General features: G+C 45.0%; 1 protein-coding gene across 1 annotated transcript; it reads right to left on the bottom strand.

Moving 5' to 3' along the window:
* Positions 1–27019, bottom strand: LOC112557772 (sex peptide receptor-like). The gene is given in 3 exon segments (XM_025227804.1): positions 1–699; positions 701–1412; positions 26786–27019. Coding segments are annotated over 3 exon segments (1188 nt in total). The 5' UTR covers positions 26848–27019; the 3' UTR covers positions 1–285.

The raw sequence follows: 27019 nt of genomic DNA on the forward strand, positions 1-27019 counted from the left end.
TGCCATCAGCTCTGGCCTGTCTCAACGAAGAAAGCTGTTTGGCAGAAATACTTGACGATGGGAAAGAAACACCTCATAATCTGTAAACTTCAATATTTACAAATTATTTCTCACCACGCAGCACTTCACCCAAAATAAAGCACAGGAGGTGGTTGACCTTTGTTGGAGGGTTGTTGGCGCTTCTTACCACGTATCCATTTCTGCCAGATACCCGTTTCTGCTCTTTGGTTTCCGAAGCTCAGCTTGCCAACCCAAAAGAATTCCGAGACCGGACACGAATCTAAGTCAGTTGTTGTTGCTGCAACAGGAGTCGTTCTTGTCCCTCAGGACATAACCGTTCTCCTCCTCGCACTCCTCCTCCTGGTAGGTCCGGCACCGGAAGTAGAGGCGGAGGAAGGTCTCTCTGAACTTGGTGCTCATGGAGCAGTAGAGCACAAAGTTGATGGCGTTGTTGACCAGAGCGACGATGTCCATGACATCGCCCAGAGGCAAGTAAACTGTATCGAAGAAACCCGAGCGTGTGGCGCTAAGGATGATGAGCACGCCCTGGGGCAGCTCCGTGACGATGAAGAGGACGATGACAGTGATGAGCATCTTAGTCGTGCGCGAGTGTTCGCGCAGCTTGCTGGAGTTGGCCACGGAGAACTTGAGGAAGTCCCGCCGCTGGTTGATCTTGCTGCGCAGCTGGTGCAAAAGCAGGCGAGCCGAAGACAGACATGAGGAAGCAGGGGGACAGCTTGGCCAAGATGGCGTACATCCAGACGTTGACGAGGACCAGCGACCCCGTGTCGTTCCTGCCCAGGTCCAGGGACTTGAGCATCCATATCGTCTCGTTACTGCTGTTATTCGGCTCCGCCACTAATTCGTTGGTCATGAAGTTAGGGATCATGACCAGGGTGGACAGCACGTAGACCAACAGCACCAGGTAGGTGGACTGGCTGATTCGGCGGAATCGCACGGAGGGTACGCGGGTGGGAGACCGGATGTGCATGTAGCGAACGATGGCCAGCACCACGCACATCCAGATGGACACTGTATGTGTCACGGTGGTCAGGTTGATGTGGAACAGCAGGAAGAACATCCAGCCGTAACTGTTCTTGGCCGGCGATGTGTCGGAGGGCGTGTAAACGCAGTAAAAGTGTGTAGCGAAGGGCACGTAACTCAGCATGGTCACCATGTCAGAGAAGGCAAGTCCAGTCAGGATCTGGTTGACCGGCGTTCGCATCTTACGGCGCGTGAGGACGGTGACGTTGAAGGTGTTGGTCACGATCCCGGACAGGCACACGCAGAGGCTGACGTAGCCATGGTAACCGCCGTACCAGCCGGAGAAACGTTGCAGGTTCTCGTCCACCACGGGCTGACCCATTGTCAACTGATCCATCGTCCGGCATCGCACATTGTTCTCCAGGTACCTGTTGACACACACACATATATATATAAACAAACACACAACACACACACACACACACACGAGATGTGAGAACACGCAACCATCACCTGAAAGCAAAGATAAAACTGTAATGTTGTGGCGGAACATTCTACCTTTTGATTGCAAAGTAAAGGTGTGGCAATTAAATACAAGGTAACAAAGGTGGGGGACAAAAGCTAAGGTAATAACCATGTAACTCAAACTTGGTGTTGTGGTTGTCACAGTTGCCATGGCAACACAGTAAACAATATTGTTTATTGTCTTCGCGTTTGAATAATACATAAAAATATTGCTGAATAAATAAGCGGCGTTTAAAATAAAATTGTTCTGACATTTCCTTGTTGCGAAATACTGCACCTGTTAACGAATGTTTGTTTACTCCTTATTTACCAGTGCGCCATATTGTCACGATCTCATCAAAAAGCAGACACGTGGCGGCAGACATGAAACATCCCCATTGGGAGATAATCAGGGGTCGTTAAACATTTTTCAACACAAGAAACATCATCAATGCGAGGGACCTCTGACCGTGTTCGGAAAGTTCTAAAATCCATAGATGGATGAACACACGACATTATCACACACTGCTTCTCATAAAGTTTTGTTGCCTCGTGACAACAGATGGTCGTCCTCTGTGGCTCTTCAATACAGGGAGACAATAAAAGCCATGGTCGTCTTGTGTACAGCAGGACATTGGGCATCGGAAGCCATCGTCACCCAGTGGGCGAGGACAAACATCAGTGTGGACTCTCAGGTAAAGAATAATCACGTGATCAAGACACATCCCCAACGGTTAATGCCTGCAACACGTTATCGTCATCAGTTTCCTCGCCGAGGCCACACCGTCATTAACGATGACTGTCAGGTCACAATGCTTCAGGGGATACGGGTGGCTGTGGTAGAAATAGGGATATGGATGAAAATCTGTCTAAAAATAAACTCTTGCGACAGTTTTTAATTTTTAAGGTAAAAGACGTGAGGTATTAAACGGATTTAGAATATCTTTTACCACTGGGTTCTTCCAATACTCGGATTTCCTCTGTCTCAAGTAGATTTTACAGATGCCTTCCAGGTCTAAGCACAGTTCCCTACAACCTTTTCCATGAAAATTCATATTAAAAAGTCAAACTTATGTTCCCTGTAGATCACGTGTCACCTACACAAAGCAGCCATCCCATGACACATCACTCTGTGGCGACGGTTTCTGAAGTAGTCATCCACTGACACACATTCAGAAAATAAATTTAGCAATCCGGAGGTTATCTTGGTCCAAAGACTTTATTGTCAGATTGCAGTCCACAGAGTGTAGCTTGTCACTGACATGCCACGACATGGCGAAGCACCGACCTGGACACGATGCACCACTCACCGCATCAAACAACCCTTCACGGCTGGGATGGACTCATGCTTCAACATCAACATTTCGCAATCCAAAACCTAAACATAAAGGATGGAAAGAAAGAAATAGAAAAGATACTCCCTGATTGCAGCGAGCGAGCGGAATGGAAAAAAGTCACCATAATGGAACAGAATAACAAGTGAAAGCAGCCATGCAATCTCACAATTTAAGCATGACTGTGTGAGTGAGTGAGAGAGGGAGAGAGAAAGAATGAAAATAATAATAAAAAAGGGTTACGGAAGCATGATTAATCGCGTCTTGGCTGACTGTCCGGACAAATATAATGGCCAAATCACTTTGCCACAATTGCTTGAATAATGAAATGGCTCTGCTGGCCTTCGCGCCTTTCGAGAAGCGAGCTTCAAATTTTCCCCCAAAGCCAATCTCCCTGGAGAGCAGGAACGACCCTGACGATTCCAGAATTATCGCCCGGCCCTCCACCTTCTGCGCATGTCTGCCAACCACAACACTGTGGTGTGTGTCACATCGTGCGATGGGATACGATGAGGAAGATGATGCCAGCGAAGACACCTAGACGATAGTGATGGTGCGCGCTCATTCCAGCCAAAGAGTTTCTCTGAAATGTCTTATCTCACTTGAATTCAATCTTTCAACTGGAATATTCTTAGGTTACTGGTCAATATCCGCCTGTCTTTGAGGAAAACACCTAATATGGATGGAAAAATGTTTCTTACGATTTGGAGGATCACAACCAAGAAAGCAATCAAGTTAAACGGAAGATAAACAAACACACAACCAGTAAAAAAAAAGATTATTTACGCATTGAAATGGTTTCCTGGTTTTCTTCTAGGCAGATGTTTTCACAAGGTTTGCCTGTCTGGAATAAACCTCGGTTCCAGTGTTGAAAAATGAGACGACAGAACAGCTGATGTGTGAACAGTCACTGAACACAATGATGACACAGAAACTCCACTCAGCACGGTTGTCTCCCTTTGTCAGGCACCAGACGGAGTCTTCACATCCCAATACACCAACGACACTGCTCTCACCTCACTCTCCTTCCCTTTTTAAACATTTCCTCTCTTGTTGTGGACACCGACTCTTTTGTCTCGTCAATAACAAAATCGATGTTGTCATCGTGGCGACTGGTGTCGACAGCAGCAGGGGCCGTAACCTCTTTTATGTTGGGTGGCGTGTTGGCTCTGTCAAACATTAAATGGTCAGGGAGTGCAAGAATGGAGTCAAGTGAACAAGTAATACCTTTAGATGAGTGTAAGTCAAATAGACATTAGCTCGCATGATCTCCTGCCGCTTGTGGTTGTTTTCCCCGTCTCATCGCCACCCTCTGCTCCACCCGTCATCCACCCACCTCCCATTTCATCAAACATGTGATAATAACCTGCTAGTCAAACTGGGTATAGTCGATATTTCTCTTCATTCATTGTAAGGGTACATTTGTCAGGAGAATTATAGGCCAATGGACGGTTTTGGTTTCCGTGGAAAGTACAGGAAGGTAACCGAGCGAAATTACTCCACCCCAGTTGGAGGCACTGTGGGTACCCACCACCAGGAGGCAGGACCACAAATTGGTCTCCGTCCATCAAAATGAACTGTTGTGGTCTGTCCCCAGATCACCCCGGGGCGTCTGAGCAGAGCGTTAGGGAAAGTGTCTTGTGGTCCATCCACTTGTTTATCACAAAACTCTTCTTTCTTGCTTCAGAGGTTAAAGGTCACGTCGGCACTCGCCTCACTCCTCACTTCGTCCTCTTTCCCTTGGATACACACAGAAGTGAATGGATGGCAACAGTTCGGAATGAAGCTGGCCGATCAATTGCTTACATCCTTTGTTTAATTAAGTCTGCTTAAATTCGTGTTTGTTTAACATCTGTTTGACCTTATGATAGTCTGAGAGGAATAAAAAGTTGTGCTACACCCATTACACTCCCTGTATATGTAAACATGAAACTCATCGTTGAAGCGTTTGTCAGGAATAATATTTATTTTTGTCAATAGCAAATGTTCCTGCAGCAAAGGCACACAAAAAATACTCTGACACTGCGATGGACTGAATGTAACAACAAACTGTAGAGAAGGATGCACACACCGTGCAAATCACATTCCCCGGCCAGGAGTTGGACTTTGTGACAGGTTGATGGAATAACAAATTATACAATTTAAGGTCAGGATATAACAGTGTCAAGGGTTGTGCACTTTTGCCTGCGGACACCTTGTGATAAGGGAGTAGATGGATCTGAGTTTGGAAGGTTCTAGATTGGCGAGTGAGAAGCATCAATTGTAAACGAGGGGCCAGTCTTTCATTTCCCGAGGAAACACACTGGTTGCCACGTCTGGTCGCGCGTGGCCACGTGGAGACTACGTCCAGTGTGAACAACTTTTGACTTCATTGACCGGTCACATCAACTGACTTTACTGGACAGGAAATTGTAAACTTATCCTAACAACCTGAATAATGATGCTTTATACTCCAGGTACTAAATGTGTGACGGACAGATCGCTCTGACATCTTGGAGTTTTGGACATTTTTTTTCCCTCTTCACCGTTGAATACTTCAAAGGGGATGTTCCCCTCCTTTGGAGTAGGTGCGTTTCCAAGGATTTGGCGATGACAACAACTACCTGTAAGCTGTAGTCGAGCTCCACACACACAAAAGCAGACCAAAATATTTACAAAAGATGAACACGAATTGACAGTTTCATTGACGAGAATATTGATGAGATCTGACAGAACATCAGGGGACATAAAAATCTCCGCCAAGAAATTATTGCAAGAGCGAGAAATGTGAAGAGTGAATAAAGGTTGTAATGAGACCAAACAATACACACGGGACTTGCACAACAAAGAATAAACCCAGTGGAGTAGTTCTTCCCCACAGAACCTCCGCACCGACAGTTGGCATGAACTCGGCATCCATCGGATGTTGTTAACTTCAGAGAGCACGTGACCGTGAGCAAAACACTTTACAGCAAGAAACTTTCATCAGATGGATTTTTCAGTTTTTAAATACCTTGACTTTCGTGCAGAACAGACATTGCGACTGAATACATTAATTAAGCAACAAATATGAAACACTTTACTTAATTTAATGACTTCTTTTGCTTTTCTTTCCATAAAAGCCAATTACTCCTTTTGTATTGAACACGCAGAACAGTGACACAGCAAAAAGCTCATAATAAGCTGGAAAATAAGGTTAATAAAGTCCTTAATTAAACCCAGAGCTTTATTAGCTATTGATTAACACCATAGATGTAGGGGCTTGAGTTATTTTAAAAAAGAAATCACGAGGCATATGGATCTCGGCTTCGTGAGCAAGATAATTACAGAAGGACTACCAAGCTCGGTGCTCTTCGCCCTCGCGATGACCTTTAATGTAGAGCGAGGCCTGAGTACATGACCTGACGGGGTCATTTGCTCACATTCATCTGTTTTCAATGTAAGGGAGGGGCGAAGGAGGTTTCATCTGGTTTAATTATCACAATTCAACATCACAGCTCTCTGATCGGTGCTCTTGCAGCCAAGACCTGTCCATGATGACGAAAATGAAAATGTCCAACTGTCCGAGTCTGATATCATCAAGGAAACAGTTTTAAATATTTCAACATTCGAAATAGGTTCACGAAAAGTTTCTGAAATCACAATTAGACTTGGATTTACATAAATATCACATAAATTACATACCTAGTCATACTTTTAATTCTCTTGATTGGACAAGGTTAGGGTCTCACTCTGGCACTATGACAATACACAGGACTCACTGGCTCATGATCGATTCCCCTAATGTCCAACAATCTTTCAATATTTCTCTGAGTTTTAGTGACAATCTATTAATTCTCGCGATGCAGAAGTTTTCGTAAAAACTTCCAGTACAACACATTGTCTCCCTTTCGTACTTTCTGATAAGTTATTTCCCTTGCATACAAAGTCACTTCACAATGCATTATCAACCACTGATACGCGTAGGCACTGATGTGTTTGTAGTAAAAGAATAACTAACAGCAGTCTCTGAGAGGGAAGTGTCATGGCGACAGACTGCCTGCGGTCAGACCGGAAGTGGCCAAACTATCATGGCCGACAGTGTCTGCAGGCGACTGTTGGCCGCCTAGCTTCCCGCGGTCTGACTGTTTGTAGTGGGCAGGTGTAGGATGACAGCAGCCATAAACGCCTGGCTGGATACCAGGACAAGTCATCTGTCACTTTACACCAGGCACTCAACAACATGGCCGCCTGCTAGTCTCTGCTCTTTGCTTTGGGTTCGTGAGTGTCACGGTCTGTGCACGTGCTACATTTAAGTGTGTGATGGTAGAGATTGTCTTTCACTCTCTGTAGGAGAAAATGTGTGAGGCACTGAGTGACAGCTAAGATGTGGGTGTATATGTCTTGTCTACACCAGTTCCAGTTGTTTGTTTTTGATCTCTGATGATTCTCTTCCTGTATGTTGAAACCTCAAAGGATCGTTGACCCTTTAAAAACAATTCCACTCTTTATCTCCTCCCGTTACCCACCCCTGTCATTCTCCCGCCCACGCTTCCCTCCTTTCCTCCCCTTCTCTGTCTCTCTGTCTCTTGGCGCTTTTCTACAATTTTCCGGAGAACTCGCAAGCAAACCTGATAAATTCCCAGCGTTTCTCGCAATGCGCATGCGCCGTGACCCCACACCGAGAAGGTGAGGCATGCGCGAGGAGTGACCAACACCTCCACCATCACCAGCGTGATTAATGTCGCCGCTGTTGTCGTGTCGTTGCCTTCATGGCGACTGCTCCCAAGATGCTGTGCCGGCGGTACGGAGGCTGGAGATCGACGCCCGGGCGGGCGACTGATGAGATTAGCCAACAGCCTGTTGTGCTCGCTAACGAGAATAGCGGGATTGCTGCTTGTCTTTAACACACTTAGCAACGCCCTGCAGCAACGACATCCTGTGATGAGAGGACAGGGGGAGGGAGTGAATGAAAGGACTGTTGCATTTTCGCCAATTTGAAAAAAAAAATGTTCGTCCTCTTTGTTTGTTAGGAATGTAAAAAGCTCCGCCCCTGGTAGTCTTCAATCAGTAGAATCATTTTAATTAAAAAAATAGGAAGAGAATGAACGAGGGAAAAGATCAAACAAACAAAAGTGCAGGGAGTGAGTGAGGAAGTCGGTCAGTCAACCATCTGGGAGACAGGCTCTGATGATGTTGTTCTGCCAGTGTCCTTGACATTGGATGGGGTCAGTTCGTGTTGTGCGCAGTAAGAGAATTTCCATTGTCTATAATCATGTCAGTCAGCCATGTCGAGTCGATAATTAATTGTTCCATCACGGAAACAATTAAATATACAATAATCGCAAATGAAGAGACGGTAGCTTGAGCAGGTCAGGGTCCAGGCGGAGAGAGAGAGAAGGGTGGGCACAAAGAAAACAAACAAACAAGAAGAGAGAGGTGTTCACTCCACTCTTGTCGCCTGTAACATGCAGGTTGTATTGGGAGGGACGTGCCCGGGTATCGACCCACGTGGTCTGAAAGCAACTCCGAATATTTTCTAATTTCCCTTTCTTCCTTCTTGACAAGGAATCGGGTCACATGAGGTCAAGGAACTTGAAGCTCAGACGTTTCGTGCGACATTGAAGTACAAGTGGGAGACACGGTAGGTCTTTTCAGGGAAAACAAATCACAATTTGGATTTGGATGTTTACATGAACTTTCTTTCCTAGAGACCAATGGTTGTCAATCATTTTTCAAACTTTATAGACATAGATCATCAGTAAATTGAAACTCAGGCAGTACACCATCAGGAGACCTGTTACAGAACACAAACTTGATATGATGTGCCTGACACTTTTAGTTTTCCTTTCTTGTACTACTCACTTTTATAAAGGGGAATCCTTTCCTTGCTTTTTTGTGAGCATTTTTCAGTTTGGCAGTTGACCATTCTCCAACTTGTAACAACCCCTTCTAACCACATCAGAAAGAACTTAGACAGCTAAACACAGTTTGTTAAGTTAGGTTGGGACATGTAGCCAGGACAATGAGACACCGAGCGATGTTTCAAGTTTGCTGTTTGCCACCCAAAAAGAAAATAAACAAATTCCTACAAAAAAATTTTGACAGAAATTTAACATCACAATGCAAAGAAGCTGTGTGTGTTCAGCCGCAAATAACAGAAAAAAAATGTGTCCTGCATAATGTTACGGCGCCATTTTCAGTTTTAAGTCCATTGTCTGGCGACCATTTTGGGTCGGTTTCATGTCAAATGATGGTTATTAAAGTCACACAAATCTGTATTATTTCACCATTCTGAAAATGCTTTTCGCCTAATATTGCAATCAAACCCCTGCTGTACTACGATAGAGACCAGTAATGTCATGGCCCCCACGGCACATGCCCTGTTGACAAATCCACTCAGAGACAGAAGTTCCCATCCTTGGCAACATTCCCAACTGAAGTTTCCAAGCACAAGTTAGAGAAATTTCTGACTTACCTGAAGTTTGCCGGTTGTGTTCTTTAGGTATCTGTTAGAAGTTGTCAAGCTGGATGCTCTAATCATTAGTCCCATCCTTTATTACTTTAGTTCAAACACTCTGTCTGCCAGCTCACTCCTCCTTTGTAGTAGGAGCTAGGAGTCTGGCTCACTAACGGGTTTGTTGGTGGAAAACCTCTTCTTGTGGCTAGAACCTGTGGCATGGTCCAGCGGGCCATCAGCGGGGCCACTGAGGCTAACCCTGATATATGTCCTAGTTCACAGAAGTATTCTACTATTTCCAGTATTTCCTATCTCCCCCTCCCCAGTCAGTAGCCTTCTGACCGCACCGTGCGCCGCCAATATTTCCCGTCTGTTTCTCCATTGTTCAACTGGGGTGTGTGCCAGCTGGGTGTTCCCCTCCCCCAATCCCATCCAAACCCACTCTCAGGGTGCTGTTAGCCAACTGTTCTGCCGAGCGCAAAAAAAAAAAAGAGGCCTACCTTGCCCCCTTCTGTCAGCTGGCAAGAATATTAGCTTCCAGAATGTAATCAAATGGAATTCTCTCCAGCAGATGAGCAAAATGTTGTAGCAGCACTCGGCGGGTACCCGTGGGATTCACGGGACACAACTGTGGCGCTTGTTTGTGTTTCTTTATCAGTAACAGTTATCGGTGGGCGCAGGAAGTGGGCTCGTGTATGTCGTAATTCTCCGGCAAAATAATCCATCCATCATGTCCTGACAAGCCCAGTCCCTCGACACCCCGTACATACGAGTGGCCATGTCTGACTGCTCTTTCCACGTGTTTGGTGTGCCAGTCTCTTGATCACCAAAGTCTTTCAGTCTTGGTTAAAACAAACCACAGAGTAAACAAACGTTTACAAGCACTTCAGAGGAGGAAACTGTTCTTTAGCCATGGTAACACCAGACACCTGATGCCAGCCAAACCCCTGGACAGCTTTACCCCGGAGTTTTGACACCAAGGTGCTGTCATGTTCCACTGTGCGATGAAATAACATTTATTAAGCATATCAATTATTCGCAATGTTTAGCAATAGCATCAGAGAAATATGAATGAATACCGACTTTTTTTATAGCTTATTATTACTTTTTTTTTTTTTGCAAAGTAAATATGATGTCAGCTTTATCAAGTCCGCTTTATAGTCACCCGTAACCAGAGCGAGGCATGTTTAGTATGGAATGCACACGAATCTGTACGAAACACTTGAGTGTTACATTAATAACTGTAACATACTGTAGACTGTATATTTTATTACATAATAATTATGTAACACACTGTGACATACTGTTAACTGTGTAACATAGGGGTAGCGCCACTCACTTCCAGGTCAAATGTAAGGTCAAGTAGAAAGAAAAGGAATCTGTGAGTCTCTCTCTTTTCTCTCAAGTTTTTTTTTAAAAGTGTGATTCCCATTTCACACTCACGAGAGGCATCTCCATCTCCACTTTGCTGGCGAGCAGCCTGTGGGTGATGCTAACAAAGCCTGTGAATGAAATGTGAGAAGACAGAGCTGCACAGCTATCAGGCAGATGAGACAGTAAAATATTAGTTCATTCTTTCCTAAAGAAAGACACAAAAATGTTCACTTTTAGAGTTTGGAATTGTCTTCCTCTTCCTTTGCTCCGGGCGCTCACCCTTTTTTTTTTTTTTTTTTTTTTTTTGTCTTGCGCTTGAAAACACTTCAAGACTCTGGAGCTAGCACAACAAGAAGCGGCATGGGGGTCACGAGGTCGCGAGGTCATCGACGTACAACGATGATCGCAACGACTGTAATCGAAATGTCGTTATCAACTCGGGGTGGAGCAGTGGCTGACCTTCTTCCCACACGATGAAGTCATGACAGGGGTCGGGTGGTGATGCTAAGCACTGCTATAGGATGCTGTCTCCAGCACGACTCCCACCGCAGATGTAATGAAAGAGACAAGGGAGGAAAAAAGAAACAAAACATCTACAGTTATTTTATTAAAGTTATTTCCTTCCGATCACTTCTTTCTATCAATGGTGGTGATCGTGGTTGATCTATAACTGAAATGAACAATGAAGTTTTCTAGACCGAACAAATAAACTAGACAGACGCAGTGGAAGAAAACTATTCAGTAATACAGTTTGTTGTTCAGTTCATAAGCACACCCCATAATAAAAAAAAATCTGAACGTTATATTTTGTTCTTTCGGTTTTTTCTTTGTTTGTTTGTTTGTTTGTTTGTTTGTTTGTTTGTTTGTGTTGTTGTTTGGTTTTATTTATTTTATTTATTTATTTTTTATTTTATTTTTTTTTGCTAGTCTTTTTTGTTTCCTTTCGAACACAACAGACAAAATATTTTTGTCATCTAGTACTTGCTCTACAAACATCAATTACTCTGACAGAATAAATTTGACTTTGTATAACTTCTTGATTATTTTTTTCCCAATTTGTCAAATGTTTCCTGTTTTAAGTTTCACGTATCATCCTCTGACCCCAAATCACACGGACAGTGACACCCATGATCTGGACGTTCTGACTGGTGAGGAACTTGTCCTCCTCAGCACCTCATGAATCAGAAGCTACTTGCCTGTCGGGTGGCTCAACTGACTGCTTTCCTACCCCAGTTAGAGTAATTCTACCCATGAATAAATTGCAATGTCCATGAATACGAGCCTGGACATTGACCAGCGGGCAACGACACGACACTGAGACCGTTGTTGTCTTGTCGTCTGTTAAGTCATTAATCCTCGATAACGATGAAGTAAAGCGCGAGATGGTGTGAAGATCCGCTGAGTCCAGGGTGAAGAACGTGAGGTCACCGCGTGACTAACGAGGTCACGAAAAGGCGTGAAGTTTGTTTTTCCAGTTGAGGTCCTTTGCCTGGAGCCTGGAGTATGGGGTGGGCATCACAGGCATTGAAGTCTTAAATCCATTTCCATCAGCGGATCGCGTGACTAAAAGCTTTAAAGTGTAAAATGTCGAACTCAGTCCGACCGAATCTCGAAAAAGAAACTAAAGTCAACACGAGTGCTGTGTAATGTCGGGTTAGACAACACCGGCGCAAAAAGCGATCATGAGGCTAAGAACGGGATGTTGCACGAGACTGGGGCGATGCTATCACTAGCAGTCACGTGGTCACCTCATGGTGGGCGCGAATGTTACACCTGCAAATATCTTTGTCTGTCTCACTGACCTCTCGCTACACATCACTGAACAGAAAAAAAGAAGACATGAAAGAGAAATAGGAATAAGAGAGAAAGAAAGAAGCAACGATAAAAATTCCTTTCTGTGAAAAAATAATTGAAAGGAAAAAAAGTAGCAATAAAAGCTGAAAAAGAAAGTATAAAATGTTGGCAACAGGTCATCTAGAAATTCATCCGATTAAAAAGAGAATCGAGTACAAAAATCACAAGGCAGGGTAAACAAAAAACAAAACAACAGAGCTTCCTAAAGTTGCCACGAGGTGTCTCTGGGGTATCGACTGCTTTTAATAATCACTCAGGACAATATGAAAGGCAGTAATTTAATTGCTTGCTGCTATTATTTTTTTTATTTTGACAGAAGAAGAATTAAATACTTTGCTATCCACTAAATATCTTTTGTGTGTACGCGTGTGTGTGTTTGTTTGTTCAATGAAATTGCAGTGCCAGACTCAAGATATCGAGAGAGGTTTTCACATTACAAGCACTTTTGAACACACACACACACACACATGCACACGAGCACACACACATGCACACGAACACACACATGCACACGAGCACACACACACACGAGCACACACACACACAAGATGCTCCTCATGACAAGTGTTTCCCCGCTAGCACCGCGGGAGATGGCGAAGCTAAAAATAGCCTGTCTAACATCCACCCTCTCGTCTCCTGCAGCCTCCCAAGAACTTGCTATCGGGTGTAGATGAAGCGAGGCACTGATGTCTGGCTTGTAATCCAGCCACTTGTTACTGAAGTGCGCGAAACGACCTCCACCACCGGAGTAAGCTCTGCACCCAGCACACAGCACCCGACATCAACATTCATTCTGGAAGTTCCGCGCCGGACAGACAAACAAAACAAACAACAAGACGGGGGAGTGAGCGTACAGCACAACACCAAGCGCTGTGGAGCATGGCCACCGAGCCCAGTTGTATTTCCCGAGAGACTGCGGCCAGTGCGGTCAATGTTTTTTGTGTTGTTACGAAAACACCAACCACACCTCCATTGGGTGAAGCCAGAGACGAGCAGCCATCGCCGCCATCGCCGCCATCCGTCACCTTGACCCCTCACCTTTGCGAGTGCCAGTCAAGGGCCAGCGGTCTGCGTGTCGCGTGTCACGATTTCAGCCCTTCTGTCAGCGCCTGGGGACGATCCTGTTCAGTAAGGCAGCTCACAGCAGACGACGGTTGGCGGCTATTTTTTGGTACGGTGTGTAGGGGAAAGGTCAAGGCCTTCTCCCTCTGACCGTAGCCGTGTCTTACGTCACGCTCTTGTTACGACACGTGACGTCGGCTTGAGTGCTGTGTGCTGCCGGTGGGAGCTCTGGGGGTGCACTGGTCGGGCCCCTCCCTTCCCTGTCCAAGGTTTTGGCGTGAAAAGCGTTCACGCGCCTTGGCATGGGCTGGGTGTCGTGGGCGCTGACGATTGGTCACAGCCCCTGGGCGACAGGAAGTGACCCCCAGAGAGCAGCGTCCCTCGTGGCAGTTCTGACCTGGGCTCGGTGGAGAGAGGAGCTTGTTGTGCATGAAAGGACGGCGGGAGGCCAGGCCATTTGGGCAGTGTGGGCTGCGCCGTGTTACCCAGGTCGTTGAGTTTCCCTTGGAAAGTGTCCGCGGATTTCCACGGGAGAGTTTCTGCCGTTCCCGTTGTGGAGGGCAGCTGACCGTCGGGTACCATCACAAGCCGATTTGGGTTAGTAGAGTATATTTTCTTTGAGTTCTACACGTTTCCAGTCTATGGGGCCCTTAGTTGGGGATTGGAGTGTGAATGGGTTGATCTTTATATGTTAATGACTATGTTCACGATTGTTTTTTATTTTTTGTTTTTGGAATGTAAGACTTGTGTCCGGTTAGAATGGCTTTTGTATTGGCCGGGTCGCAGCGCATGTGGCGCGCACCCGTGTTTTATTAAATGGATTTGTATGCTTTAGGACCGGCGCTGTAACGGTCACATGCTTATACGTGTGCTAGAATATGTGTTTAGAAACTGTGCAGTTGTGGAAGAGCTGCCTGTTTATTGGAGGAACTGTTTGTTTTTTCTCTACAGGCTTTTATCTGTTCTACATGTTCGCCATATTTTGCAACGTCTTCGTATTTCGCATCTTCCTCGTGTTCGACAGACTCTATGTGTTCTTCGTCGTTGACGTCTCATCCGCCATTGTGTCAACCAGCCACCCTGTACCCACGTCATCTCATCGGCGTGTGAACACGTGACCTCGCTGCGCGGGTGTGCGGCCAGCTTTAGGTGGAGCAGCCAGGGTTAGGACCGGCGAGCAGGGGTTCACGTGACCAACGGCCTACCCACCTCTCGTACCTGGACACGAGGAGGGAGGGGGGCCAGCTGGAGTAGAAGAAGACTGGTGTTTCCGCTGATTCTTTGAACACTTGAGCAGACATTGACTGTGCTGTGTCGCAGTGCTCTTTGTATTTTTTCTGCTGTATTTATGTTTTATTTGTAACCTCTTGGCGGGGAGGTAGTCCCCTGTTGTTTTTGTATTTATTTGACGGGTGCTCGTGGGGGTATTTTTTGATCCGTTTTTTCTGTGTGTGTGTGTGTGGGTGTATGTGTATTCGTGTTTATACTTGTCAGTAAACAGCGTGCTTGTATCGTTTTTCCCGTCTTTGTCGTGGTTTGTGCCGTGCACGGGTTTCGAGAGGTAGTCATAGACTGCCTCCGGCCGAGTGTCTGTGCGTGTCTGGCCGGCTGTGTGAGCGGCTGTGCGCGTGCTTCTGGCGAGGCTGGGGGGTGGAACGCGACACTTGAAAAACGGCTAACAGATGATGATGATGGTGATGATTGATTATTCATGGTGGATGACTGATGGATGGTAGATTCATCATCATCATCATCATCATCATCATCATCATCATCATCTTTCTTCGTTCTTGACATATTTTTGATTTTGATCATTTAAGCTGTTTTCAAAATTTCAATATGTTTCCGACTGTTTTACAAGCTTGGTGTGTGATAGAAAGTTTTAGAAGTACAACTCTGTCGCACATCGCTACATCGTGGAGTGACAGAATAAACAAATATCAATGTCCGCCAGTAAATCACAATACCAAAAATAAACAAACCCCCGATTGACTCGGATATGTTGTAAATGTAATCCGATGGAAAACATATCTGTGGAAACCTGAACTGACATCATGTAGCTGGTTTTCCCGGTGTCCCCTCGAGTAGGGGAGGAACAAGATGCAGATGTGAGCCCGCATACATTGGAAACATGATCTCATGGCGAGGGTTCGAATCCCACGGGAAGAGCTGTCATAAATCACAACAAGCGCACAGTCAGGTAAGTGCTCCAGTCTCCACTGCCTCCACCTCTGGTTTATGTCATCTTTTAAAAAGAACTGAGATATCACTGTTACTGTAGCTATGAGCTTTTTAAATGAACCTATTTATGTATTAATGCTACGTGCACACAATCGTAGCAGCGTATGGGTGGGAGTAACAGCTGTGTACTGTGAGTGGTACACCGTGTCAATACACTGTTGTGGATGGCGGAGTCCTGACATCTCTATCTATAAGTTTTCTGGTAAATCAGGTAAATGTTTGATAGGCCTAGAAGAAAATAAAGTCCAGGTGAACTCCAGCTTCATGGTGGTGAGGACAGATCACCTCCCACAAGCGGAGGAACAAAGTCCGTGCAGTTTTCCAATGTTGTATTCCTCAAGAAACAAAAGAAATCTGAGGTTGGAGAGCAGAATTTATTATCCTAAGCTCAGTCCACTTCCACATTTTTAAAGCTTGGAAATACTTTACAGGACAGTTTCTCTGTGTTTTATATTTTATTTCCATCACTTTCAACGTTTCTCGTTTTTCATGATTTCTGTAGGAGTGTGGTCACACATCCTCAATGGCGCACATATCTGTGAGTCACACGTGAGGATGTATTTATTCTCTCTCTCTTTCTCTCTCTCTTTCTCTCTCTCTTTCTCTCTCTCTCTCTTTCTCTCTCTCTTTCTCTCTCTTTCTCTCTCTCACACACACACACACACACAGACTTTATTCGCGAGAGATGCACGCTGCCCCCGCACCATTATTCTGCCATTCGTCTGAGGAGCGCGTCACACCTGACTGCTCCGTGCTACAACAGCGGCCACAGCGTCTGCGCGTGAACACCGCCACGTGCACCTCACACCACTGTGTTTTACATGACATGGAGACTACTCACCATCCCACTGTTTTAATGTCGTAATGGTCAGCTAATAAACTCACCATACAATCCTTTTTTTTCTTCTGTGCATTTCTCCATGGATGGAGAGGCAGTGGCTTAGCAAACTGCAGTAATGTCAGGAGCATGTAAATAATAAATATATGTTGTGAGTGTGTATGTGTGTGTGTGGTGTGTGTGTGTGTGTTCGTGTATGTGTGTTCGTGTGTGTGTAGAAGGCAAATCGATGTCTAACGTGCACTTTGCACACGGCACAACACCATCTCGCGAGAGTGCAAAGTTCACGCGAAGTCTGACGCCCTGACGATCGCGCCGTTGACGCAGCGGGCCCTTGCAGCACGACGCTGACTTGCTGCGCAGCGCCGCTACGACACTGATACTGTGGCTGCACGTGATGCTGACGGTAAAAGCTGCACACGCAACAAGAGCTAACATTTCAGTTTCACCTGTCAATAAAGCAGAAATCGTAGGTTCGAGCATCTAAGGGTCGCAATAATAACAAAACTTTATTTTTGCAGACGAAAAGCATCGAGAAAATGGACAGCACCCTGATTAATACAGAACACGAAAGAGTTGGCGCTACTATTTTGTTACATTTTTCAAATTTGAATGCTATTTTGTCCGCTTGCTGTAGAAATACGTTTTTAAGATGAGTATGGCGCCCAAATAATAATGTTCACGAGTACCTGCTAATAAAGTTCCGAATACCTTGGTCATCTGGGTATGACCAGTGCTTGTTGTTGTGGTAGACTGCTGAGCTCAGGAGAAACGTGTCCCCACTGAGAAGAATATGAAGAAGAAAGGAGATAATAATGTGATTAACCCCGGAGTCACACCAGAGAAAGATGGCAGACACTCCACACTGGCCTCCCCACCAAGTCTGGACTGTCAACAAAGCTTTGCTGCGGCTACCTGTCCTGAAGGACGTGGAAGGTAATCACGCAGTTATGGCCCTCGACTAGTCACCTGCGTGGCCCACACTGTGGTGTACACCTGTGATTAAAAGCTGCTCAATGATATTGGTTCTGGCGACAGACAAACAACACTCAGCTTGACGCCTGCCCTTCTCAGGTGCAAACAGCTTTGTGCCAGTCACCTGTGCGTTTGTTTGTTTGTTTGTTTGTTTGTTTGTTTGTTTGTGTGTTGTGTGTGTGTGTGTGTGTGTGTTTGTTTGTTTGTTTATTTGTTTGTTTGTTTGCCTGCAGTATTTGTGTTCGAGTGAGAGAAGAAGTCAAACAGAGAGAGAGGAAAGGTGATCGATAAGTGATAGAAACAGAAAATGACAACGCTGTAGAGAGAGAGAGGGAGGCATTAGGTGGGAGGGCAGAGGGAGACAAAGACAGCTGGTAGAATAAGCCGGTGACAGCTGGTAGACAAACAGCTGTAGTCTGCTTGACAAAATGCCGTCATATGGACATTTTTGTTTAAAAATGAGATGTTTTATTTTAACCAACCCACAACTTACTGGACATCTCGCCACCATTGAACTACTCGCCTTCCGTAGGAGTTATCAGTGGCTAACAAGTGCAAGTGTGTGTGTGAGTGTGGGATGTGTACAGGATGTGCATGTATGTTTGTGTATGTGTATATTTTTAGAATGAATGTCTTGCCTCTCATTTGCATATCATGATGCCGATCATGATTTAATTAATAATAATTAAAATCGTAAATACTACAATAGCAAATAATATAATAAATACTATGTGAATAAATATCATGATAAATATTTTAAGTTATTATTTGCCGTTTGTCTTACAAAAACTTACTTAGGATATCAGCCAAGCAGGTTTGACAATTTGTGGCGGTTGTACCCCGGGTTGTCTGCGGCACCTAAAAGTCGTCTTGCTGTCAGAATATTGGAATCATACAATAAACCCAAGTGTCTGGAATCCCAGACAAAAAAATGCTGTCCATGAATACAAGGAAGTCGACAGATGGTTTGAAGAGGTTTATCTGGCTCAGTTCTACCTCCATTAGCTCTCTATTTTTGTGCGGGTATTGTTCATTTGTTCCCCTGTCTTCCTCATAAACATCTCGTGGTGATGGCAAACATAACACTGACAGGTGCTCCTGTCTCAAGACCAGCTTCCTCCCAAAGAGTGTTGAGATTAAACAGCAGATAGAGGCTTTTGCCAGAAATCTTTGGGTAAAGAGTTTTGCCAGTATACTATGGCGGGTAGAGGCTTTCACCTGTAAGTCGAGGCTAGACATCGGTATCAGTAAATACCGGGTAGATATTCTCGGCAAGAAGCTATCTATAGCGAACTTCCTTTATTACCATGATCGGAACTATCAAGAATAGTCCTCCGTGATATTAGTTACTTTTACAAGTGAAAGAGAATGATGGGAAACGGAAACTCAAGCCGAGACTACTGGATCCGGAGCTAATTCCTCCAAACAAGAGTCGAGTTTCAAGTCAGTCAGTTCAAAATCATCGTCATGAACAAATTCCTTCTGGAAGAAACTATTTGCAGATTTTGGATTATAAGAGGAAAAATTGACGGATTCAGAGTGATATATTTCAGATTGAGAAAGCAAGTTGATTCTGTTTACTTGTAATCCGAGGCTAGGTGTTTGTTGACCTTAACAAAGAAAAACAACAACAGAAAATACCTTTATTGAAACATTGCACATAGAGTGCAGGTGGGTTTGATGTGGGTCTGGTGTGGGTCTGATTAAACTCGTCGCACGACCTCCAGCTTCAGACACGCACATCTTTATAGGTCACGTGATCACGTGAGTGCGTGCGCCATCTGCGTGCCGTAAACGATTATCAACCTTGAGCGTGGAACTGATGCGGATGTAAACAGTGTTTAAAGCAAAATCGACGCGCCACCTATGTGTCTCGGAGACAACAATTAGTGGATGGCAAGAGCGGCCGGAGAGGTAGAAGAGGAGAATTTGTTCGCTGACTGTATTTTCCAAACCCAGTTTCTGTACAACTGGAAGACAAGTCTTTGGTCAACAGGCTCTAAAGTGTACCTTACCGGATGAGGGGGATGTTAGATTTGCCGGTAATAACTGGCAATTCGTCACATAATGCCTGCTAATCAAGATTGGGTATCTGCTAAGTTGCTGGGGTTAGTACTTGTTGTAGGATCAGCATGAAGGAGACATTTTTGTCTATACTCGCTAAAGCGAAACTTTTTTTCATGGGCTGGATCCGGGTAGGACATGAGGACTGAGTAACTTGAAATAGTTAAAACATTATAAAAGTTAAGGGATGTTAATTGAGAGAGATCTGCACGAAAAGCTGGAACAGGCACACAAGATGCTTCACGTCCCCAAACTCAAAGCCTTCTGCATCCACAGGAATCACAACGCCCCTGTCCCCTGTCCATCGCTCGTCAGAGGGGGGAGGACAGTAAGGGTGACACGCTGTAGACTGCTTTTCTACCAGTCAGTCGAAACCATGGAGACGAAAGAAGATAGCCGCCTCCCGAGTTTGTAATTCCTGATGAGATGTCATCGGGAAGGGCAATGCTGGCAAGAGCACGCGCTGTCGTTTGTCACTGGCAAGGAGACGTGACCATCATGGCCGCCGACTGCTTGGAGGCAAGAAAAGAGCCACGAGGACCTGGCCGCTGGTGGTAATGAGAAAGTGAGATCCTCTTCTAGGTGGAGAAAGCATTGTGTGGAGAAGAGAGGAGAGGAGGGATTCTTCTCAACTGCTGAAAAAGAATTTGTCTACAGAAGAAGCATGCACCTTGGTGAAAGCCTCAAGAAGCGGTCATTGTAGTAGGACCGTGAAACTGGGGGAGATGTGTGGGTCTGCAGATACCCTGGGAGGTTACGGGCCACGTTTGGGACACGTGACACTATTTACTCCCTCCTTCCACAGATAGACAAGAAATGAATTTTTGTGCGAGCGTATGTATGTTGAGGGGAAGGGACAAAAAGAAAAAAGAAGACACGGAGACGAAGTGAATAAGGAGAGAATGCACAGACGCACCTGTCTACACCGAGCGTCTACTCGCACACACTAACTCGTGCGAGTTAACATTATCTCTAGGGGCACTTATCAAGAGGGTTTAGTTGGTGTGACAGAAGATAAATATCTATCATCCATTTATTAATATTTCCTGCCCCTTGATGTCCATCTATTTACTGAGGTTAGATGGAGGGGACACGTGAGGACGGGTTTTGATTGCTCCTCCCCTAATAGCCAGGGTTGCCAATCGTTAAAAGGAAAAAGGAAGGTTGCCTCCCCAGTGGAGTGCTCCTTGTAAATACTCCGCCGTTACTTTGGCTGTGAAGTTCCTCTGGCAGCGGTGAACCAACGAGGGCCCAGAGCCTCGAAGTGACTTGCTGTATACAATAAGTCAGATAGAAAACAAAGTAGCGCAGACAGTGTTTCTATCCTTATCATCATCATTATTGTCCATCTTTAGTCTTTCTTCAGGTTTCTCTTTATCTGTGTGTGTGTGTGTGTGTGTGTGTGTTGCAGTTAAATATTTCAGGACACAATCCTAAATCCAATCCTGTTACTTCGAGTTGTGTTCTTATCACTTGTAACTGGGACAGAGACTGATTTAACACCGGCATGAAATAACATGTCCAGTAATAACATTCTTGCAGATGACTAAGCCAGAAAATAATGTCCGCACTTAAACTTTAATAAGCACCGGTAACATGATCACAACTCTCAGAAATTACTCCAAAAACCATTTTGAGATAGGAAAGTTGTTTTTTCTTGTAACTCGCTGGCGGTGAAATGAAGGAGAAGGCAAAACGATAAATATGAAACATAATGGCAGCAATGATGATGATGATGATGATGATGATGATGATGATGATGATGATGATGATGATGATGATGATGATAATCGCAAGATTTTTATAGCTCGTACTCAGTCTCCTAAGACGCATTCTCGTAGCACTTAAGAACAAGAACGAGACTTCGACAGCATACGAGGGACAGAAAAACAAACAAATAACATGTAAACGACGGAAGGATAAACAACAGTATCGATGACGAATAGAAGACATAAGAAAACGCAAAGAGGAATGAAGGAACAAGAACTGAGAGTATGTGATTTTGTAAAAGAAGACGAGTAGGAAAAGTGGGGAAGGTGTGACAAGGGACTTGCATTGTGTGGACTGTTGTTGTTGGGAGGAAGAAGAACATTTTTAGTGCACTTCTAAAGGATTCAATAGTGGGTAGAGGGAGGATAAGGAAAGGGAGAGACCTCCATTGCTATTTAGCTGCACAATGACTAAAATATCTGTGACATATGCTTTTGCTCGAATGACAGAATGTATTACGATTTGCTGAAACGAGAGCCGATAATTGCTAATCCGAAACCTCCATTGCACGCTAGGGAATGGCGGCAGGTGACAGTGGGGAAAAGGAAAAGAGAAAAATATTACTATTTTTTAAAAAACTCACGTATGAAGTGTTACATACCAGTTGGCCAGATCCTCTGCTAATCGCTCTCACGCTGTTGCGGTCATAAATATCCCAGCATCCCCTTCACAGCGTGGTTTGGCGATGGCAGCCAAGGCAGCAACTGCTCCTCCGAGTCGACTGAAAGCCCTCATACACCGCCACCCCCCACTGCCACCACCCAGCATCCACCACCGACCCTCAGCCCGCGATCGCGCCGTTCGCGACGAAAGATGAAGACCCCCTCGTCCCCCGCCAGCTCCTCGCTCACGACCACTCCCTGGCTAGCGTCCGCCCACCTGTGCTGCAGGTGAGCAAGTGTTCTGGGAATGGGGAGGAGGTCTTCTCACCTGTCCTAGGTCTGCAAGGAACCGTTTTCAATCGTCTGAACTGATGCTGGTCTTAACTTGACAGACGTTCGCCGAAATTTGTGGGGAAATGGTGGGAGGGGACGATCGAGGCTGCTCGGCCTTCCTTCTGACCACTTCATTACATTCATGGGGCAGCTTGGGCCCCAGACGCAGGCCATTACGGCTTTTCTCCACACGAATCCTGTCAAATCTTTGGGAAGCAAACACTCGGGCTGCGGTCGATCTTTGGCACAGACGACGACGACGACTTCGCCGGCATGTCCAGGCGGCTGAAGCCGCGCAGACCACCAGCAACACTTCTCGGGGTTTCCTCGCTTCCCGTGGCTTGCTGTCCGCTGGAAGAAGTGAATCGAGTCATGATTGATTCTGGATCCTAGCAATTTGTAGAGTGTGGACTTTGTATTTTGAAGGGAAAAGTACGGAAATAGCGAGGGTCTATTTGCCAGTCAGACCCGGCATTATACCTCCCTGCATCTGTTGAAGAAGTTATAAAAAAGTAGTTTGTCGAGAACTTATTCTGCATCGTCTGTTTCTCTTAAATGTTATTTTCTCTCCTCTTCCTCTCTCAGTTTGCGTGAGTCTTTGTTGTCGTGTCACATTTTCCTTTTATGCTACTTATGGGATTTCAGGAGCTGTCAAGAAATATTTACAATTAGACCTGATTATTATTTGTTGACAATTCTTGCTAAATTTCGGATGGTGTATCTAATATTGCTGTTCATTATTTTAGATATAGAAGATATAATCCACTTGACCTTTTATGTCTCAGTTTGCTACTAGCCTCATCGTCAATTATGAATGTATTTTTCACTCCCCTTTGGCCCATTGAATAAACTACTTATGACTTATGACTCATTTTTTCCTAATTTTCTCTCGCATTGTTTTCTCGTTAAAAGATGAAGAATACAATATTCCGGAAAAAAACAAATTTGTAAGCACACCTGAGCATAACAAGGGGCAGACGAAAAGTGTTGGTCCCGCCGATCCGTGTTTCTGTCCATTGACAGAGAGAAGGACGGAGCAAGCCAGGAAACCCAAGAGACAACCGTGTTCTTGGAGTGTCCCCGATTGTCTTCCCAGTCTCGCAGAAACCAATTTCCGACTGGCTAATAGCGAGTATTTAGCATCGTGTGTTCCAAGTTATTTTTAGGAAATGTGGGCAAAATGCTATCTTTCCCGCAGCAAGACCATCAAAGCTTTTGCGAATGTTCATTTTACGAACTGTGGGCACAGCATGAGGCACTTCTTGCTGTGGGAGAAGGATTTTATTCCTCCTAGCCACGAGAAAGAATGTATCGCTATGCCTCGCAAGCAGATGGAGATAAAGAGGAGGTCAGCGACGACGAAGGTTGAGGAAACAAAGTATCAAACATGGCGGCCACTAGTGAAAAATGATGTAAGCCAATAATCTTTTTACAATATTTAGTCGATGTGTGGATGCTTAAAAGTCAACAAGTCATACAGTCAGCTCATGTGTTGTTGCCACTGAGAACAGGAGGGTTCCGCGAATGCAGTGAGGAATAGAAAGGAACAGACCACGTGGTCACCTCCGGGGTCCTGCCTGGTGACTACTGCGTATTTACAACCAATGTCATCCATCTGGTAAACAAACAAGGCGCAGATGCGTAAACAAATGCCACGTGAATCACAACATCGAGCAAATCGAATTCAACTCGTGCCATGCGAACAATCAACAGATGAAATCGGTAACAAAGTCTGACACAGGTTTCTTGATGGAGGTACAGCTACTCACAGTATCAGCTTTAAACACTCGACACAAAGAGTTAAAAACAAAAAGACCAGATTTCGAACCATAACCTTTCAGACCTGTACAAAAACCGTTGCTTACTTCAAACAGCAACTAAAGCTCTTCAATTTTTTTAAAATAAATGTGTTATATTTGAATGTGACACGGTCTTGACCCTAACCAAAGTTAAATGTGATGAAAATTTTAGCTTTGTGTGCAGGACCATGCGTAGACCTCTTTAGTCTCTTGTCTCTCTACAATGTCGCTGTGTGTGTGAGCGCGCGTGCGCGTGTTAAAGGAGACACCGACATTACTTTCCTGTGTTTGAAAGCTCATCACTGCTACCAATAAGCTGATGGATGATGCACTAAACTCGTTATAGAAAGCAGCCTGTTCTTAAAATGTAGGTCGCCAGACAGCAGGTCCGATGTGGATGTCCCTCACTTCTGGACTCTTTGCGTTGAAGACAAGCGATGGCCGTCATGTCCTGTCGTGAACGCATGCGTGGTGCCCCTTCCTGTGTGACCTCGGAAGTATTATGAACATTAACGTCTTGCATCACACGAACACATCTTGTTGCACATCCGTTCTCTTTAAGGGACAGAAAAAGCGACTGCAGCCTTAATTTCCTGTGGACATTGCGAGGATGCTGACCTGATTGTAATGTCGACCAACGCAAATTTCCTCTCGAGCGCCGCGGTCAGTTCATTATCCAGATGGCACCTGATGACTTCAGTTCTGGAAAAATGAAATCTTCCAGATCTTCGGTCTGTGGGCAGGTACCTCCATTTTCTTCTTGTGAAAACCTTTCATTTTTCTAAGCCATTAGAATCTTTCTAACGATGGAGGGTGGGCCTTAATCGTAATGTACAGCAAAATAAGCATTGAACCTCTAATACAGCATTCAACAGCAAAATACCGTGTGTCCATTTAGGACCAATGTCAGCACGTGCAATGAACCTCAGCACTTAACATCACAGCGTCAGCATCTACCAAGAATTTCATCAAGCTAGTGTTTGGCATGATAGTTGAGTGAACAGCGTCAGCATCTAGGATGGTCATCATTCAGCATCAGTCTGTGACTGTTAGGAACCCAGCATCTAGCAGCAAAGTCCCCATTCAGCCAACATCAGCAAAGCAAGGCCCAAAGCCTTCAAGCTGCAGTCAACCTGCCTCAACCCCATAAACCGTCGACAGAATGCAACCGGCACCGAGAAGCTGGGTGGGCATCTGAGATCGATGTTTAGACTCGATTAATCCCGTAGGTAAAAAAAATCCATTCCGGGGCGATCACCCTGCTGCAAACATCGAACATAACTTCCGAATTAAAGACTTTGAAGTTGAGAGGTTCTATTCCAGGAAAGCCGATTCCTGCCTTTAAGTGCCCAGACGATACTTGTAGACTTCCAGCTGTTGCAGCTTTGAAGTGTGACCAAATAAAAACCGCGCATTTATTCAGAGAAAGGCTGTTGCTATTTCCTCTAACTACCCTTTAGTGTCCGCCAGCAAAGAGCTTTGCCCACGTTGTTCGCGACCTTAAAGAGGCCGATGCATTTTTGAAACATTTTTTTCAGAGATCTGTCATTCATTGATCATAGTTACACAAAAGCAATCAAAGAAAATTAGAACTGATTGAACTCTTTCTTGTTGTCGAAAGCAATTTATTTTTGAGGTGAAGTCTCTGAAGATGTGTGTCAGGTTACAAGTGGCTTTGCCTCTCTCCCAGGGTTCCAGAATTAAAGAGCGCTTGAGTTGCAATCTTGACCACAAAGAACACTTCTTCGCATTCTTGAAGACATTACAGAAACAGAATGTTCTACACGCAGACAATGATGGGAGAACAAGAGAGGGCTTGAGCTGATCAACCAGGACACTTTAGATAGTTCCACAGTCCCAAGGAATTAAAATAAATGGGTGAAGCATGCCAGGAATAACACAAGGACTTACATCAGTCTAAACATATCCGGAAATCTTTGAGTACAAACCACTTACATCTGTTTGTTCAAGCACAACATCACAGCTCATTACACGCCACAGGTAAATATTTCGTGGTCTTCTCTTTCTTACTGGGAACACCTGTTAGCGAGGGAGAAAAACCTGAAAAATGTTTCCAAGTTTCGGATATTAAAGATCATTTACAGCCATCGATAGTTGAGGTCCTTGAAATAATTTATGTTCATCATTCAGCAAGGCATCGATTAAGCAAGTCCTGCTTGCAATAAACTGGGAAATGTGATCCGCAACTTTGGATGGATTTTTCTAATAGATATCATTTTCTGACAACTGAGAATGTAGAATTTTTTTCCCCTGTTGCTGTACAACGAATAGAAAGCAGCACGGAGAGCGCGATGCAACCGATTAGCAAAACAAAGTCGATTTTTTAGGTTTTTTTTTCTTCTTTTTTTGTCTGAAAAGGTTCCAATCACCTGGCACCACGTCATCATCAAGCAAGAAGTCGTCTGATTATGACTATCGACTCAGTTTTTGTCTTTAGAGGATCAGTGATGTCCAATGAAACAAACCGCAGCAGACTCGGGAAAAATGAAATACTTAGCAAACTTGCTGACCTCTGATGTCTGTCTGTCTGTCTGTCTGTTTGTCTGCTTGCTCTTCTACACACGTGCATGACACAATAAGCAATCAGAGACGAGCAGCGGGGTGGCACTTACCAGATGCCGGGTAGACAGTCCTCCTCGCGCCATGTCTGTCCCCGCCAAGTCAGCCCCGCCATGTTCCTCCCGCTCACCTCGGACTCTTTTCTCTATTTACTCCTCCGCATGCACGCACAGCACAATACATCGATCTTTAAACTCGCCGGTCGCCATTAGCACAGTGTACACCATATGTCCACCCTGACACTGCACAGGGACGGTGTCAACATGCACTCGTGCACCTTTCAGCCT

The sequence above is a fragment of the Pomacea canaliculata genome, linkage group LG2 (assembly GCF_003073045.1).
Source record: "Pomacea canaliculata isolate SZHN2017 linkage group LG2, ASM307304v1, whole genome shotgun sequence".
NCBI lineage: Eukaryota > Metazoa > Mollusca > Gastropoda > Architaenioglossa > Ampullariidae > Pomacea > Pomacea canaliculata.